This window comes from Apis laboriosa, unplaced genomic scaffold, assembly GCF_014066325.1.
Source record: "Apis laboriosa isolate Shangri-la unplaced genomic scaffold, ASM1406632v1 scaffold151_cov152, whole genome shotgun sequence".
NCBI lineage: Eukaryota > Metazoa > Arthropoda > Insecta > Hymenoptera > Apidae > Apis > Apis laboriosa.
Window position 1 is genome coordinate 60,375 of NW_025221867.1, and position 16,067 is coordinate 76,441.

The window sequence follows — 16,067 nt, forward strand, 5'->3', positions numbered from 1 at the left end:
TCAATGCTATGTGAAACAGCATAAGGAGAGAACAGTTTAAATCACTGGCAAAGATACACCAGGTCGTTGCTCGAGTTTGTTAGTTTTGTGTTCGTTTATTTAACTTATTCTATGTGTTCATGTTACCACTTTACAGAGTATATTTATAATGTTTCAGATTGCTTCGAAGGACATAAAAAATGCACAAAAAAAATCTTTTATAAAGTGGTAATTTTGACACAATGGTTCGAATTGAAATTAACGGTATGTATATCGAAATTAAATGATACATAATAATTTTTTATAATTATATGGAAAAATAAGTTATTCTGGATTATTTAGTGCTCTGTAATTGTAATTAAATGTTTCAAGATTATTATTTTTATATTCTTAGAAATTTATTGAAATGTGATTTCATAAAACTTTACAATTGTAAAGATAAAGTTTATTTGTAGTAACAAGGAATATTTTAAATTTTGATTAATTTTAAATTTTATTAAATGTTCGTATAAATCTTCTACACAATATACTTTTTTCGAAAATTTCAAATATATAATTCGTATAAAGAAGTATCAAACGAATTATATATGTATATGTGTAAAGATTTATAAAAAGTGATTAAAAGTATTATCGTATGAAGCATGTATATAAATAATACAGATAAAAAATAATCACATAATATCTAAAAACAATAAGATAAAAAGTAAGATCAAGTAAATATTTAATGAAAATATGTTTTTAAATTAACTTTCAAGTAAAAAGAAAAACTCAATTTCATAATTTAGACAAAAAATTCTGTCTTAGACGACAAGTCCAAGTGTATTACTTCGTTCTTGTACATTTCGATAGTCTGTAATAAAAATACATTCTTATATATGCCATATTCAAGCTAAATAATTTGAAAATATTATTGAAAAAAAAATAAATTTAATATATTTTATAATTAATGATATTTAAACGATTAATATAGTAATTGATTGCAAAATATATTTATCATTCTTTTTTCATATTGATAAAAAATTAAGAAGAAATTATTTTTTGAAATTATGAAATTTTACCAAGTCAATATTGGTATCCAATTCTGCCACTTGTTTTTCGTGAATTTTTGTTAGTTTTTCCTTCTCACGTCCTTGTTTGATCTGTACAGTTTTTCTTTCTTGCATGAATTTTTTTGTATTTTGTTCCTTTTTCTCACGAAGTCGACGATCTTTGTCTCCTTTAGTCTTTAATGCTTTATCGTTCATTACTTCTTTGGCCGTTTCCACGGATATTTTTGCTTGATTCGCATTCATATCTTTCATATCTCTGAAATTAAGAAACAATATTATTAAGTTTTTATTACATATTAAATAATACAGATCAATATCATATAATTATTATATAATAATTAATATATATTAAAAAATAAATAACGAAATAAATAAATAATAAAATTACAAATTATAAATTATAAATATAATAAATTATAATATATAAATTATAATATAATTATACATTACTTATCAAAAAGAATTCATAAATTAATTAAGCAATACTTTTAATTTTATAAGTACTTGAGTACTTGAAATTTAAGAATTTCATATTTCTTAAATGTATTCCTAAAAAATTTAGAAAATTTATTTAAAATTAATTTAAATACGAACGAAAAAATATTTACAAAAATTATTAAAATTAAATAAAATTAAAGATAGTCTTGCATACTTGTCGTGTTTCGCTTGTAACTGTTTAACTTGATTAGCCTGTACAATGTCAATTAATCTTTTGAATTCGTCTCTACCAACTTCTGTATGACTCTTCAGCATTTCCCATTCTTCTTTCCGTTGTCGTTCCACCATGGCGGACCATTGCGCGGTTTGTTCACTTATAACTTTTTTCACGTTAGCGTCTTGGAGCAGCGCATTTTTGCTATAAATTCAAGATTCATCATTGTCAAATTAGATTAGATATCAATAATTAATAGTGAATATTAATCATAATAATTTTTAGTTAAAGAAATCCAAAGTTTTCCCTCGTTTACATACTCTTTTCCCTTCACCAATTTATCTATGGCACTGCAATGGTTTTTCTGCATCGTCTGTCGTTCCTTTAAATGTTTTTTCCTCATTGTATCCAATTCTTTTTGTTGTTTCTTACCAAATTTATACGTTTTTTCTTTCTTCAACGTTTCTATCGTAATCGGTTCTGGCTTGAATTCCTCTGAAAAATTATATAAATGAAAAATTTTGTAAAAAGATACATATCTGATAAAAAAAATTATAACATATATTGCATAATATGTATAATATATACATATTTAAAAAACAGAATGAAAGAATAAACAATTCTTTAAAACTATTTTTAAATTGTTAATTAAACAAATGTTATTAATAAATAACGATAAATAATAGATTTTTAAATGTTGAACCTTGCAAGAATTATTTAAATAAGAATTAATCAAATTTTTTATATATATTTCATCATAAATTTTTATATATTTTTTATATTTATATTTCACAATACTTGCTTCACACAATCATCGTATAAAAATATTCTACTTTCGTAATAAAAATATTTTTAATTTTCGATGAAATTTTCATAAATCGATAAGAACTTTGATAAATCTAAAACTATGAACGAATAATTTAATTAATACTAACAATTATAAAAATTTATCTTATAAAAGTTTTGAAACAATCGTTTTAATTTTTATAAATATAATTTATTAAAAAATATATATATATACCCCTTTTAGCCTTCTCCTCTTCCTTCTTCTTCGCCTCTGCCTTCGTATCGGTTTGCTCGATTCCTAATCCCTTCATAGTCTCTGCTTGTTTCTCTGCTCCCTTACTAAATGCACCCGGATCAGACAGAGCAGCCATGAAATCTGCAAGTCGAGAAAGCATGCTCGAATCACAGTCATCGTGATATATTTCTATTTTTGTTCTTGCTCAAGGTATTACCTTCGAATCCATCGGGTACGTAAATCTTTAGCTCAATGTTGCAGAATAACATTGGCAGTGCCATGGGGAAATTCGCCTCGGTCTTCAACGAAATATGTCTATATCCGGCTTGAAGGCCGTCCAGCGGCAAAATACGTTGACCCAACAGTTTTCCGCTCTCTTCGTATACACCTATCCGAACAATAAATGTCAAGTGAAGAAATCAAAATTATATGATTATTTTCTGATAGTGGAAGCAACTTGCTTCTTTAATCATTATTAAATTTAACGTTAAAAAATAGTATACGGTCTTTTATTAGAAGAAAAGAATAAATGATATGAAATTTTTTTTATGTATTGCAAGATCATTATCCTAGAATAATAAAATTCTGAAAAAAGATTCATTCAGAAGAAAAGTATTAGAGAGGTAATATTTAATGAATGTTAATATTAAGAAAGGATACAAATGTAAAGTTTCATATCAAAATTCTGAGAAAAGATTTATTCAATGGAAAAGTGTTCGGAATAAAAATTGTTGAATTTAAGATATGATTAAATTAAATTTATAAAGTTAAATAATTTTTTGTAACAAATCGATTAAGTTTAAGAATAACCCCTTTTACTATTATATTTACCATACTTTAAAGAAAAATATCTAGATATTTTACTTTATATCTATTGCAACTTATTGGTTATAAATATTTCATAGCATAAATCTTGTTAAAATTATTATGTATTGAATATTGAAATTACCAAATCTGAGTACAGCCAGATCAGGAAGTACAACTTTTCGGAATAGAAACGGTTCTTCGTTGTAAACTGGATTCAAACCATTTCCAGGCACCATTCGAGTTCTAAATTCTTTCTTTATCGTGTCTGCTGGCAAACCGTACATATCCACTTCAACGTAAGTGCCGACTTTTTTGTCAGACAAGAATTGTCCTGCTATCACCTGATGTATAAAATATACTGTATTAATAATAGCAATAATAATAATTTATCATTTTTTTAATTATAAATTTTTCCTTATATTTATATAATATTATAAAAATAAAATTTATTACATAACGATTTAAATTCTTTGAAAAAATAATTAATAATTAAATTAATAAAAATTTATAAAAATTAGCTAAAAGAAAATTTTACTATATCAATAATTTAGTTAAATTTGTATCAAAATAAAACAATAAATCATTATAAATGCTTATATTACATATCTAACATTATTATCTAACATAAATAGAAATGTAATGTTTTAAAGAATTTTAAAGAAAATGAAAAATTAACTAGATTTTGTTGCATTTTAAATTATGTGGTTAATTATAAATAATAGAGCAAAAATAAAATTGATTGACATAATAATAAGATGTTGATTATCTTCTTATTGTTGTTAATATGTAATTATTTATAATATTAATTTATAATAAAATTAAATTTTCATTTGAAATTACTTGAACGGAACATTGGGCTGTGATAACTCCGTCTACATCTTCTGAAAATGGATCGAAGCTTCTGTCCGGTCTCCTCATGAAATCAGGCTTCAATAAATATCCAGTTGTTGCATTATATTCGAATTTTCCTTGATTCAATTGCATAGGCAAATCGGGTGTTTGAAAATTTAAGGCTACCATTTGACAGCCTGCATTCCAGAATACCTAAGAAATATATAAACATTAATATAATCTTTAACTATTAGATTCTTTGAAAAGATTATATTCGACGAAAATTAAAAAAAGAAAAATAAAAAGAGATAGGAATTTTTAGTATAATAATTATTTTTTATATTTTCGACTTTTCTTTTATTTTATTTCTTTTAGATTTATTTCTTTTCGAGTTATAGTGTATTTTATATTTTATTATATTTTGCATATATTTTATTTATTTATATTTATTGTGTATTTTAAAAAATTAGTTGTTTAACAATAATTCCTCTCAGTTGAATATTAAATATGTCAATTAAATAAAAAAAATATAGTGTTAACCAATAGAAAAGATATTTTTAATAGAAACATCAAATCTCATATTTCAAGTAGTATATAGTATATAAGTAATAGATAATAAGATAATAATATATCGAACTGTTTACAATCTCCAATACTTGATAATTTTATTTTTTATACAATCTAATGCAAAATAATCTAAATATATTAAAATTATTTAAATAAAAAGGATATTAGATTTTAATTCATATATAAATCATTTCTATTTATCTACTTAATTAAAAATTTAAACTATTGTTCGATTATCATTTATTTTCTTGCAAAATTATTTTTTTGTAAAAAAATATTTTATAATAAAAATTTGCAAATATTTTAAACCATTTGTAGTTTGTAAATAATTTTTTCATAAAAAGCTATGAAATAAATGGCAACAATCAAACAAAATAAATAATCATATAAAATATATCCTTTGATAAAATATTTATTAATATTTATAAAAATTTTGATTTAAATTTTTTCTAAATTTTACGATAAACATTTCAAATAACACGATATAAATAATGACTCACTTGTGGCATATAATTTGACGAATCAGCCCTAGTACCTTTTGGATAGATTCGACTCATTTGACGTTTATTATAATTAACAAATTCTATTGCATTTGTTTTCAGGTAGTTGAGTGCTGCAGTCTCCGAAAACGAGGACATGTTATGATGGATGTTCTTTTCTGCAACAATAATAATATTTTTTTTCTTTATGATAGGTATGTTCAATTATTGAAATTATTATTTTATATATTAAATATTAATTGAAATTATATTAAATTAATTATTAAAATATTTTTAGCGATATAAAGAAGAAAAATATTTTTCATTAATTCAAAAAATTTAATATTATTTTTTAGTTTTTTTAAATAATTTTTTATTTTTAGAACTTTATTTCACGTAAGTCATTCAATTCTATTATTAACTAAGTAAACATCAACGTCCTGCCTTTAGAATATTTTCAAGAAATTTATTTTTAAGCAACTTTGAAATCTTGCTATTTTTAAAAAATTTTTCTTTTTTTATTTTATTTTTTTTTATTTCTTCATTTAACAAGATCGATAACTATATATTTATAATGTAAAATAAAAAATAAGATAATCTTTTTATTAATTAATTGTTTTAATTTTCATTAAATTTTTTCCATTAAATTTTCTTGTTGTGTTCTTTAATTTATTTGAAATTTTACAGTAATATACCAACGAAATTGATTTTACTTCAAATTTTGTTGGATTTTTGTATAAAATAGTAAATTATAATTTAATGAATTTAACAATCATAATGCGTTCAATTGCTTTTTGAATATTTGTGTGAAGAACACTTCTGTTAACATTTTTGGATAAAAATAATATATTTATTATATATTTTATTCGTCTATTTCATTTTATCGATCGAAGAATTTAAAACAATCAACTATATTGTTTATAAAAATTAATAAAACTTTTTATTCTTATTCTATTATTTTCATATAATATTTATGATTATAAAAAATATCAATAATGTCAATATTCTATATTAATATTTAACAAAAGAAAAAATTTAGAAATGATTAATTTTATCTAACTGTGATATAGATTCAAATTTTCATATATAAGAAATAATCATATATAAGAAATAAAAAACCTAATAACTTTTAGTAAATTATTAATAAATTTTAACATTACTTGTAAAGTTATTTCTTTTTATTATAAATAAATATATAATAATAATAATATTATTATTAGAGTATTATTATAATTAATATTATTAATTATTATAATTATAATTATTATTATTATTATTATTATTATTATTATNTTAATTAATATTATTATTATTATAGTATTATTATAAAAAATATTAGAATATAGAAACAATTACATAGAAATAAGAATAGATCATATTGTTTATTTGTATCTTAAAAATATTAATGAAAAAAAGCATAATGAATCTAATGATAGAAAATACACTTACAGACAAAAGTTTAAGACTATTTTCTAAATATATTCATTTAATTAACAATAATTTAAAAATAATTTTACTTTTATACAATTTTTTATTTATTTTAACATGTTTTTGTTTTAATATTAAATTATGAAAGCATATATTAATTAAATCTGAAAAAATCATGTATAAATAGGAATATTTTAAATCTATTTTTTTTCAATATATCATATTGAATCATATCAAATATCATTTTTTCAATATATCATACAATTATACATCGTACAGTTATATTTAATTTATTCATAAAAAAAAGTCATGTTTGACATAATATGTTTTAAAAATCGTAAAAAAATGATAAGTAAAATGCAAATATGTGTGAAGATAAATAGAAAATAAATAGAATGATGATAATTTTTAATTGTAGATTATCTAATATCTGTAATGTAGTTTCTTTTCGAGTTAATAATAATACATAAAAAAAGATGTATGTACGTGTGTATAATTACCTTAAATTTTTGTTCGATATTATATAGCATACTTTATCAAAAGATTATGAAATATAATGCTTCTATATATTACTATGGAAGAAAGAAAATATATTTTACATACTTTCCGCAGTTTCAAAGCTTTGAAATTTCACTGGCTGTGCATAATTAATCATAGAAGAAAGCCAAGGATGGCAGGCCATCGTGCTACCAGTATATTGAACTGGAGGCGCTTCTCCTTCAGCACCTCCTTCACCTGGTGGTGCGCCTTCGGCCGGCGCAGCTTCTTGCTGAAACGTTTGAAAAATATTTTCAAATAGAATGCATAAAGTGGTATAAAAAACGGTATAGATAGAAAGAATCAATTAATAATATATTATTTATTATATATATATATATATATATATATATATATATAAATGAATTTTTCGAAATTTGAAAAATTTCGAGTTCACGAACTTGAAAATTTTTTACTTTTTTCATAAAAAATAATTTATAATTTACGAGAATTTTGTAACGGTATGAATTTAATTTTATTTAAATAATAATAATTCAGTAACATAGTAACAGTAACATGAAGATCGCGAAGAAATAAAATTTGTATTTTTTTTGTCATTCTTTTTTACAAAATTTTTAAAACAAGTTTTTTAAATAAGAAATGAGTTTATTTCAAAACAAACTTCTATAAGTTTTAAACAACTAGTCAGTCAGAATTTCTAAAACAAGTAAAATAAGCTCTTTTGCTATGCAATCTAATTCTATTAAGAAAGTTATACATCTAGTTAAAAACATTCTCAGATTAAAGCAGTCTACAAGGAATTCACTGTGAATCTGTTTACAAAATTAATAAGAGTTGTTCTTCCTTGACTATCATGTATAGGGAAGTTGTTTTGGAAGAAATATGAAATTGTAAAATCCTTTTACAATTGTTTTGGAAGAAATATGAAATTGTAAAATCCTTTTACAAGATATACGTTTTTTAAAACTTTTATGAAGTAAAAATAATTTTATTTTATATTTAAAAATTTAACAGAATTAATAGAATAAAATATATTAGCATCAAAATGTATATTTTTTAATAAATAAAAAAATTTAATTCGATTCTTATGTCAACATATTTGATAAATATTATTTGTCATTATTTGTCACTGAGTTATTTTTTTCTGTATAATTATTTCAATAATATAAATATTATTGAAATTAATTAATTAATAAATTAATTTTATTTTAATTCAATATATTATTTAATGATATATTCGATATTAATAATATAATAATATAACAATATTCCTTCCTTCAAGCTATATCTTTTTTTATAAGTTTTCAACAAAGCAATTTTTTCAAAAGCTATTTTTTATCAAAGCTTAACCAGAAAATTAATTACACTGAAAAATAAAAGTAAACCGCAGCTTGCTATATTCTTCCACAACCTGTACATTTAAAAACTATATTTAAACTATTTAAAAGAAAAATTATTCGTGGCAATAGAAATTAAAAAATGTCTAAAGAATTTCCTATTCATCCAAATAAGCATATTAGCAAATCTAAGAAAAAATCATTCTTTAAAATAAATCAATTTATGTCGATTTAAAATTTTAGAATTAATCTTATTTTATGTTAATTAAAATCTCAAAAACTAAGAATTATTAGTTATATCAACTATGAATATTTATACAGTATCCAATATTTTGATATGTATCATCCCAATTATATAGAAATAGGTATATTTATATTATTTTTTATATATTTTATATCACATATATTTTTTGTATTTTTATTAACAAATTTTTATATTATATAATTTTTTTCATCTTATTAGAAATATAATTCAATAATCAGATATATTTAATAATTTAACATTATCGAAACTCTTAATATACTGGATTATCAAAATTTTATTGTATTAATATTATAATATTATAAATATTAATCATTCTTATATTATATTTATAATAAATTCATGTTTTAAGAAAAAATAAGAAAGATTTCTATATCTATAAAAATAAGTATCAAGATTAAGAATCATTTATAAGATTACCATTGATTATTGCTCATATTATTGTATTATATATTTAATTAAACTATTTATATTCTAGAAAAAGATGAGAAAGATATCTATAGTTTACGAAGAGTTCATAGATCTATTATCGATATTATCTATTATCGATAATTTTCATATTTCTATCATCAATCGTATTATAATTAATCTACTCATCAAATTAGAAAGATTTCTAGAAAAATGTATATCAAGCTCTAAACAATAAATATTATCAATAGGGTCAACCTTTGGAGGTTCAGCAGGAGGTGCAGCAGGTGCGCTGGCATCCTCGACAACTTCGTCCTTCGCCTCGAATTGCCCAGAGCGGAATAACTCGAGCTCGACCTTCTCCACCTCCGGCTTCAATCTTTTATTCTTGATTAATATCTTTCGCTTGAGCGCGCTCGGCGGTGGTAGTGGATGCCCGGGTTCAAGCTGCACCATTTTATTTACGATTTACAAAATGAACGTATTTCTCGCGGGACATTCATCCACGCGATAAGCACACTCCTCATTTTTTCATTTGATCTGTTCACGTTGGATGCGGTGAACTCGTATTTTTTAACGGTACTGTTAAAAATTTACAAAATTCCCCCTAGCATAAGCCCCGCATTGGCAGTAAAACACGAGTTGTACGAAATATTGTTACACAAACGAGTTGCAAAACGAAATATTTCTGCGAATTGCTATTTTTAACATCGATTTTTAAATGAATATCTTCTTATTTGATTTTCTATTCGGTAATATTAATATTTGATTGATTATCTTTTTATCATTTTAATAGTAAAGTAATAGTAATTAATAATAGTAATAGTAATTAATAATTTTTTATTGATTATTCTTATTGTTCTTTAAAATAAATTTGAGTATTATTTAAATAAAATATTCGAGAAAATGATCATTAAAAAATAATTATAGTGTTGTTTATTTAAACAATCATTAATTTGAAAGAAATATGAATAATTAAAATTTTTTTAATTTAATTATTGCTTACATATTTCCTTATTCGATTTTTTTTTAAATTATAACAAAATTCATTTTCACATACATGATACCAACCACACTAAATCTTTCGTTTACCAAGATTCAATGAAAGAGAAAGTAGCACATACCGGATAATCTGGCAAAGCTTCCTTTAGTAGCAGATCACCAAATATTTCATCGCAGTATTTTGCTAACTTATATTGCTGTTTCAGACAACAATGATTTTCGAAACTTAGAATTATAGGATATTCCGAAGTGACGAATGCTGTGTCTCTTATAGCATATATTACATCTTTGAACAGGATATCAGTACACATGGCTTTGCCGTGAGTTATGATGGGTTCTTCGTCTTCCCCTTTTCCATCCCAGCAATCGAGCTCTACACATCTAGTGGATCATTTTATTAATTTTCTTCAAATTATTTTTTAATAAATTTATTAATAAATACAATAGTATACTAGCATTTTTCATAATCTCAATATTTACTTATTTTATTATATTTGGTATAATAATGATATAATATTTCCATAACTTTCGTTTAGACATTTAAATATAGAGAGTTTTAATAAATATATGAGACACTTTTGAAAGTTCTAGGTTCTAGAGACAAAAATATCAATCGAAGTTCATTTATTAAAATATTATTTATTATACAATTTATATTATTTTATTGTAATAGCAATTAATTTATTAATTAAATTATTAGTTAATTTTATATTGAATGAAGAGGCAAAAACAGATAGTGTGACAGAGATAAAACTACTTGCTTTATTTAATGCAAACTTAAATTGCTTGTAAATTAATAAATAATCCTCAACCGAATTTTTGCATATTAATTTTCATATTTGTTTTGATTTCTAGAATCATTTTTCTAAAGGATGTTTCACAGAATATATTGTATGTATCAGCAAATGATGTAAGATATGCCAAAGATACGTGTGTCATTTGATGGACTAAAAGAATATGTGTGTACAAAATAATTTAATTTTTAATAAAAATTTTTTTAAATAAAAATATTGATATATATAAAACGTTTAATTATATAATTTCTATATATTTTTGATATTAAATCATTATTAATGATCAATTTATAATAAAATCAAGTAAGTACAAATTCTTTGTAAGTATGAAATAAAATAAAAAATATATAATAATTTAGTTCAATTTTAATTCATTAATAAAATAATATAATTATGCAAATTTATAATTATAATTGAATTAATGAAAAAATTTATGTGCAGTATGAAATTTAAATTGAATAAATTTGAAAAAATTTAAATTATTAATAAATAATAATCATATGTACATACCTGCAGCCTGCTAATAATACTTGTCTATACATCTCAACAGTACTCTTACCACCTATTTGTCTGCCACTTAGATAAGTATTATGACTGGAATTAATATAATAATGAGCAAGGGGTTGATCCATGTCCATCCATTCTTCCAATTTGTCCAAAAACACGGGTGCGTTTTCGTCCGACATTAAATAACGAATGAACCCTTCCTTAGTTAAAGATTCTATATATAAAATATATTTTTACATATAGATTTGTTTGTTTATTTGTTTCTTTATTTTTAATGTAATAAATAAATATTAGTGAAAAAAAATAAGAATAATAAAAATAATTAAAAAAATCAGAAGAAATATAATACAAGTGACAATATTTTCAAATTTAAAAAACTCTTAGAAAGTTAAAAATTGAATTTAATTTGTAAAAAATTAATCTATCATAAAAGAAAACATAAAGTTTATTACTTTAATTATTAAAAGACATTAGATATCTAAATATATTTAAATATAAATTATATCTATCATTTATTTTTAGAAAGAAATATTCTTTCATAGAGATATTAAAAAAATTATAATAGATAATATAACATCTTTCTTTTAAGTAGTATGAATATATTTTGGTTTTTTTTTAAATCGATTCTTCAAAAAAATTTCACGAATATATTAACACAATATATTTGATAAAATGAAAAAAAAAGAATAGCAATATAAAAATAATTTCATGATTTTTTAATATAATCTATCTCTGTTTAAAAATAAACTCACTGTTAGATTTTGCTTTCTCATCTTCTTCATAATCATTGATTATTTCCGTGCATCGTTTCTCATCATAAAGAGGATATAAAATTTCGTTCAGCCTAGGATCTCTTTGTTTCTCGTTCATAAATTGCACTAATTGTTCTAGACTAATCGTATCCGATTTTCCTTTCGTTCTGAAAGATAGCATTTGTAACCACTATAATCATTATTCAGAAAGATTTATGATGCAATTCACAACGATGCAATTATTACTTACATCGATTGGAATAATTCCTCGATATCGTTTCGAGGACATATTTTAAAGTATAAATTTTTAAATTTCTCGAATGTAAAATCCTTAGGCTCAATTTTATCGCTCTAAAAATAATAATATTTATTTTTTTTAATAATTATTTTTTTTAATATGTAATTATTTTTTTTAATTTTTCCCGTGCATTTAATATTCCCGTGCATAAATTTCATTGCTATTTCTTTTATTAGTTTTCTAATATTTTCATCATGGATTATCCCTGATTGCATATACATATATAATTAATTTTAAAACTATTTGAATAATATATTTTAAAAATAAATTAAATTTTATTCAATTAATTATATATTATATTTTATTAAAAAAGGACAAAATATTACTAAAAATTAAGTTAATAATATTATTAAATACAGAATATTATTAATACGAATTATTTAATACTATTAATTAATACTATAAATTAATACTATATTATTAATAAAAAAATTAAATTGAATAAATAAGGATATATAGATAATATTAATAAAATAAAATATTACATGATTAATTAATGAAAATAATTTACAAAATTCCTTAATTTACATTTACAAAATTATTTTCTACTTAATATTTAATTAGGAATTCAAAAATTATGATCTAATTGATTTAATGTAGTTTTTAATGTTAATTTTCAACAAGTATTAATTATTTGATTTAAAATTGTAAAAATTATAAAAATTTTAATTGAATACGATATTGAACAGGACAAATACTTTTATATCTCTGTACAAATTTTTTAATTTTTACAAATTATAAAATAAAAAGAATTTTAAAAATAATTAATTTAAAATATGTAGCTTTGTAAGAATGAATTTGAATTGAAAGTGAAACTTACTTTTCCACTAGGTAAGCCCATGTCTGCCAATCCTTGATAAACAAGCTTTTCCGTTTTTCCAGAGGCAAACGTTTTCGATATAACTTTCACTGGTACTTTTCCTTTAGGATCCACTTGAAAACTCAATCTCATCCAACTGAATAATAAATATAAAAATTACAGTTTAAAGTTCATTAATATTATAATTCACATTATTTTCATGACTTGCAAAATTTTATTAAATCAGTTTTCAATTTAAGATAGCATTAGAAAAATTAATATAACTAAATAAACATTATTTCCATGACTTGTAAAATTTTATTAAATCAGTTTTCAATTTAAGATAGCATTAGAAAAATTAATATAAATAAACACTAGATATTTTTGTATAAAAAATTTAATATATACTTATAATACGTTACTTAAATTTTATTTATAATTAATTATAATAACTAATTGTATTCAATATTTAATTTTATTGTCATTTATTGCGAATTAAAAATATTTATAAAATATTATATACATAATATATAAAAGTATTCATAAAAATATTATAATATCTAATAAAAAAAATACAAAGAAATGAGTGATGTTAAGTGATGAATATACATATATTTTTATGTCAAATGTATGAAATGTACCACATACATTTTTCAGGAATTATAAAAAATTAAAAAAAATAAAATTTAACGTAAATTACATACTGTTTCATCAGTTGTATTGTTGGGCAAACATTTGAAGCTTTCGTGTTGTGCGTGATTAAACGTAAACCTGCTTGCCAGTCCTAAATCAAAGATGAATGTTAACTTGAAAATATATTGTCCAAATATTCAATGATAGATTTTTCTTGTTATTGCAATTACCTTAGCCGTTTGTGCATCCGAACAAACAACATGTTGATAATGAATGTTAGTGTAATCAATACCCGAGCATATAGTTAAACTTTTCTGATCTATTTCCTCCATCGTTCCATGTTTACTTATTTTATTACACAATTTTGGATCCTAAAAAATTTTAAGTCTTTAAAATATTAAATTCTAAAATATTTTTACGCTTTGCGGATGAATCTCTCGACTTTGATTCTCAGTAATATAGTCTTTGTAAAAATTATTATATTATAAATTAAAAAACCTGAATATTAAGAATAAAAAAAATATATATATTGTTTTATGAAAATTTTATTACTTAATAATTGTTAGAACCTAATTTTATTATTATTTAATTATAACTTATGATATGACAATTTTTCTGCAAAGAGTTAATATTTAAAATAAATAAAAAATTAATCGAATATTAAATGCACAATTGTTGTGAACAGATATTGCAAACAAACAATTAAAATATCATTTACCTTGGGCGTGCCGCCATAACGGATATCACTCACTTGAGCTAATTCTATTACATCGCCATCCTACATAAAAATGTTTCTAATTAAAATTATTTAAATGTAATTTTAAATGAAATAAATATATTATTATATTATTTAAATTTTTATTTAAATATATTATTAAATATATTATTTAAATTTTCTTTTATCAATGTGACTTTTATATATATTATATAAAAGAAAATTTAAATAATATATTTATTTCATATTTCATATATTTTTTTGTCATATTCATTTTATCAAACAAATTCATATCATCTTATAATTTCTTTTGATTGAACATATACTATAGTGGATTTATTTTTTTTTTTCAGAATATACCTTGCCATCGCTCTTCCAATAAATGAAGAATCCATATTCATCGACTTTGAATAAACAATTGGGTTCGTATTCGGTCGTTTCCTTATCTTCAAACCATCGATCGAACGTTGAACCATTTCTCAATAATTCTGGCACTTCGATTCGCCAATTAAACTCGAATTTCTTTGTCATGTCGCCAACTTTACTTTGAGTTTATTGCCGGCGAGATGGTCCGGTTTTTCTAGATACTTTGATGTGAACTTCAAATAGTACAAGACTCGAATGACTCGATTCTACCGTGAAACAATGCTCGAAGACTCATAATGGGATTAGAAAAATCCAATTTAACGTATGAGGATTAGCTTGAGATCGGGGAGAAATTATCGGGTAACAGATTTTTGACTTATATAAGATGCGTTAGTTTTTATTTAAAATATATCGTTAATAAATAATTATTTTTTATTTTTATATTTTTATATTTTATATTTTTCTATTTCAGGAAAAAAAAGAAGAAAAAGAAAATATTTCTTTTCATTGTGTTTTACAGTTCATATCAATTTCTTGCATATAGATGTGTTGCTTTGTGTTGATTAGCAAATATAAACAATCTTATATAATTTTAAATATGAAGCTAGATAAAATTTATATATTTTTTATATAAGGAAATTGTTTTCAAATATATTTTGAAGATATATAAAATATTTTAGAAACAACTTTGAGAAGAAAATAATCAAAGTTTAAATTTTTATAGGTATGGTGTTAATAAGAAATATGTTTAAATAATAATAATTGTTACGTGACTAAATTAATTAAAAAATCAACTAATGACATTAAAAAACAAAGAAATTTAAGAAATTTAAAAATTGAGTTTATTCAATTTTGTGAAGATTAAATCGTTTTTGAATATACT

The 16,067-nt window shown here is 21.7% G+C and overlaps 1 protein-coding gene across 1 annotated transcript; it reads right to left on the minus strand.

The window, feature by feature from the left end:
* Positions 1-638: 638 nt before the first annotated feature.
* On the minus strand, positions 639-15,411 carry LOC122710734 (1-phosphatidylinositol 4,5-bisphosphate phosphodiesterase-like). Its single transcript, XM_043928774.1, has 20 exons — positions 15,179-15,411; positions 14,822-14,881; positions 14,334-14,474; positions 14,175-14,254; positions 13,492-13,627; positions 12,624-12,724; positions 12,374-12,540; positions 11,625-11,835; positions 10,443-10,701; positions 9,577-9,765; positions 7,417-7,582; positions 5,407-5,564; positions 4,349-4,552; positions 3,651-3,849; positions 2,919-3,089; positions 2,702-2,842; positions 2,001-2,175; positions 1,681-1,884; positions 1,038-1,284; positions 639-829 (listed from the first exon to the last, which is right to left on the minus strand). Exons 1-20 carry the CDS (start codon positions 15,347-15,349, stop codon positions 761-763), a joined length of 3,249 nt encoding a protein of 1,082 aa, XP_043784709.1. The 5' UTR covers positions 15,350-15,411; the 3' UTR covers positions 639-760.
* Between the last annotated feature and the right edge of the window lie 656 nt (positions 15,412-16,067).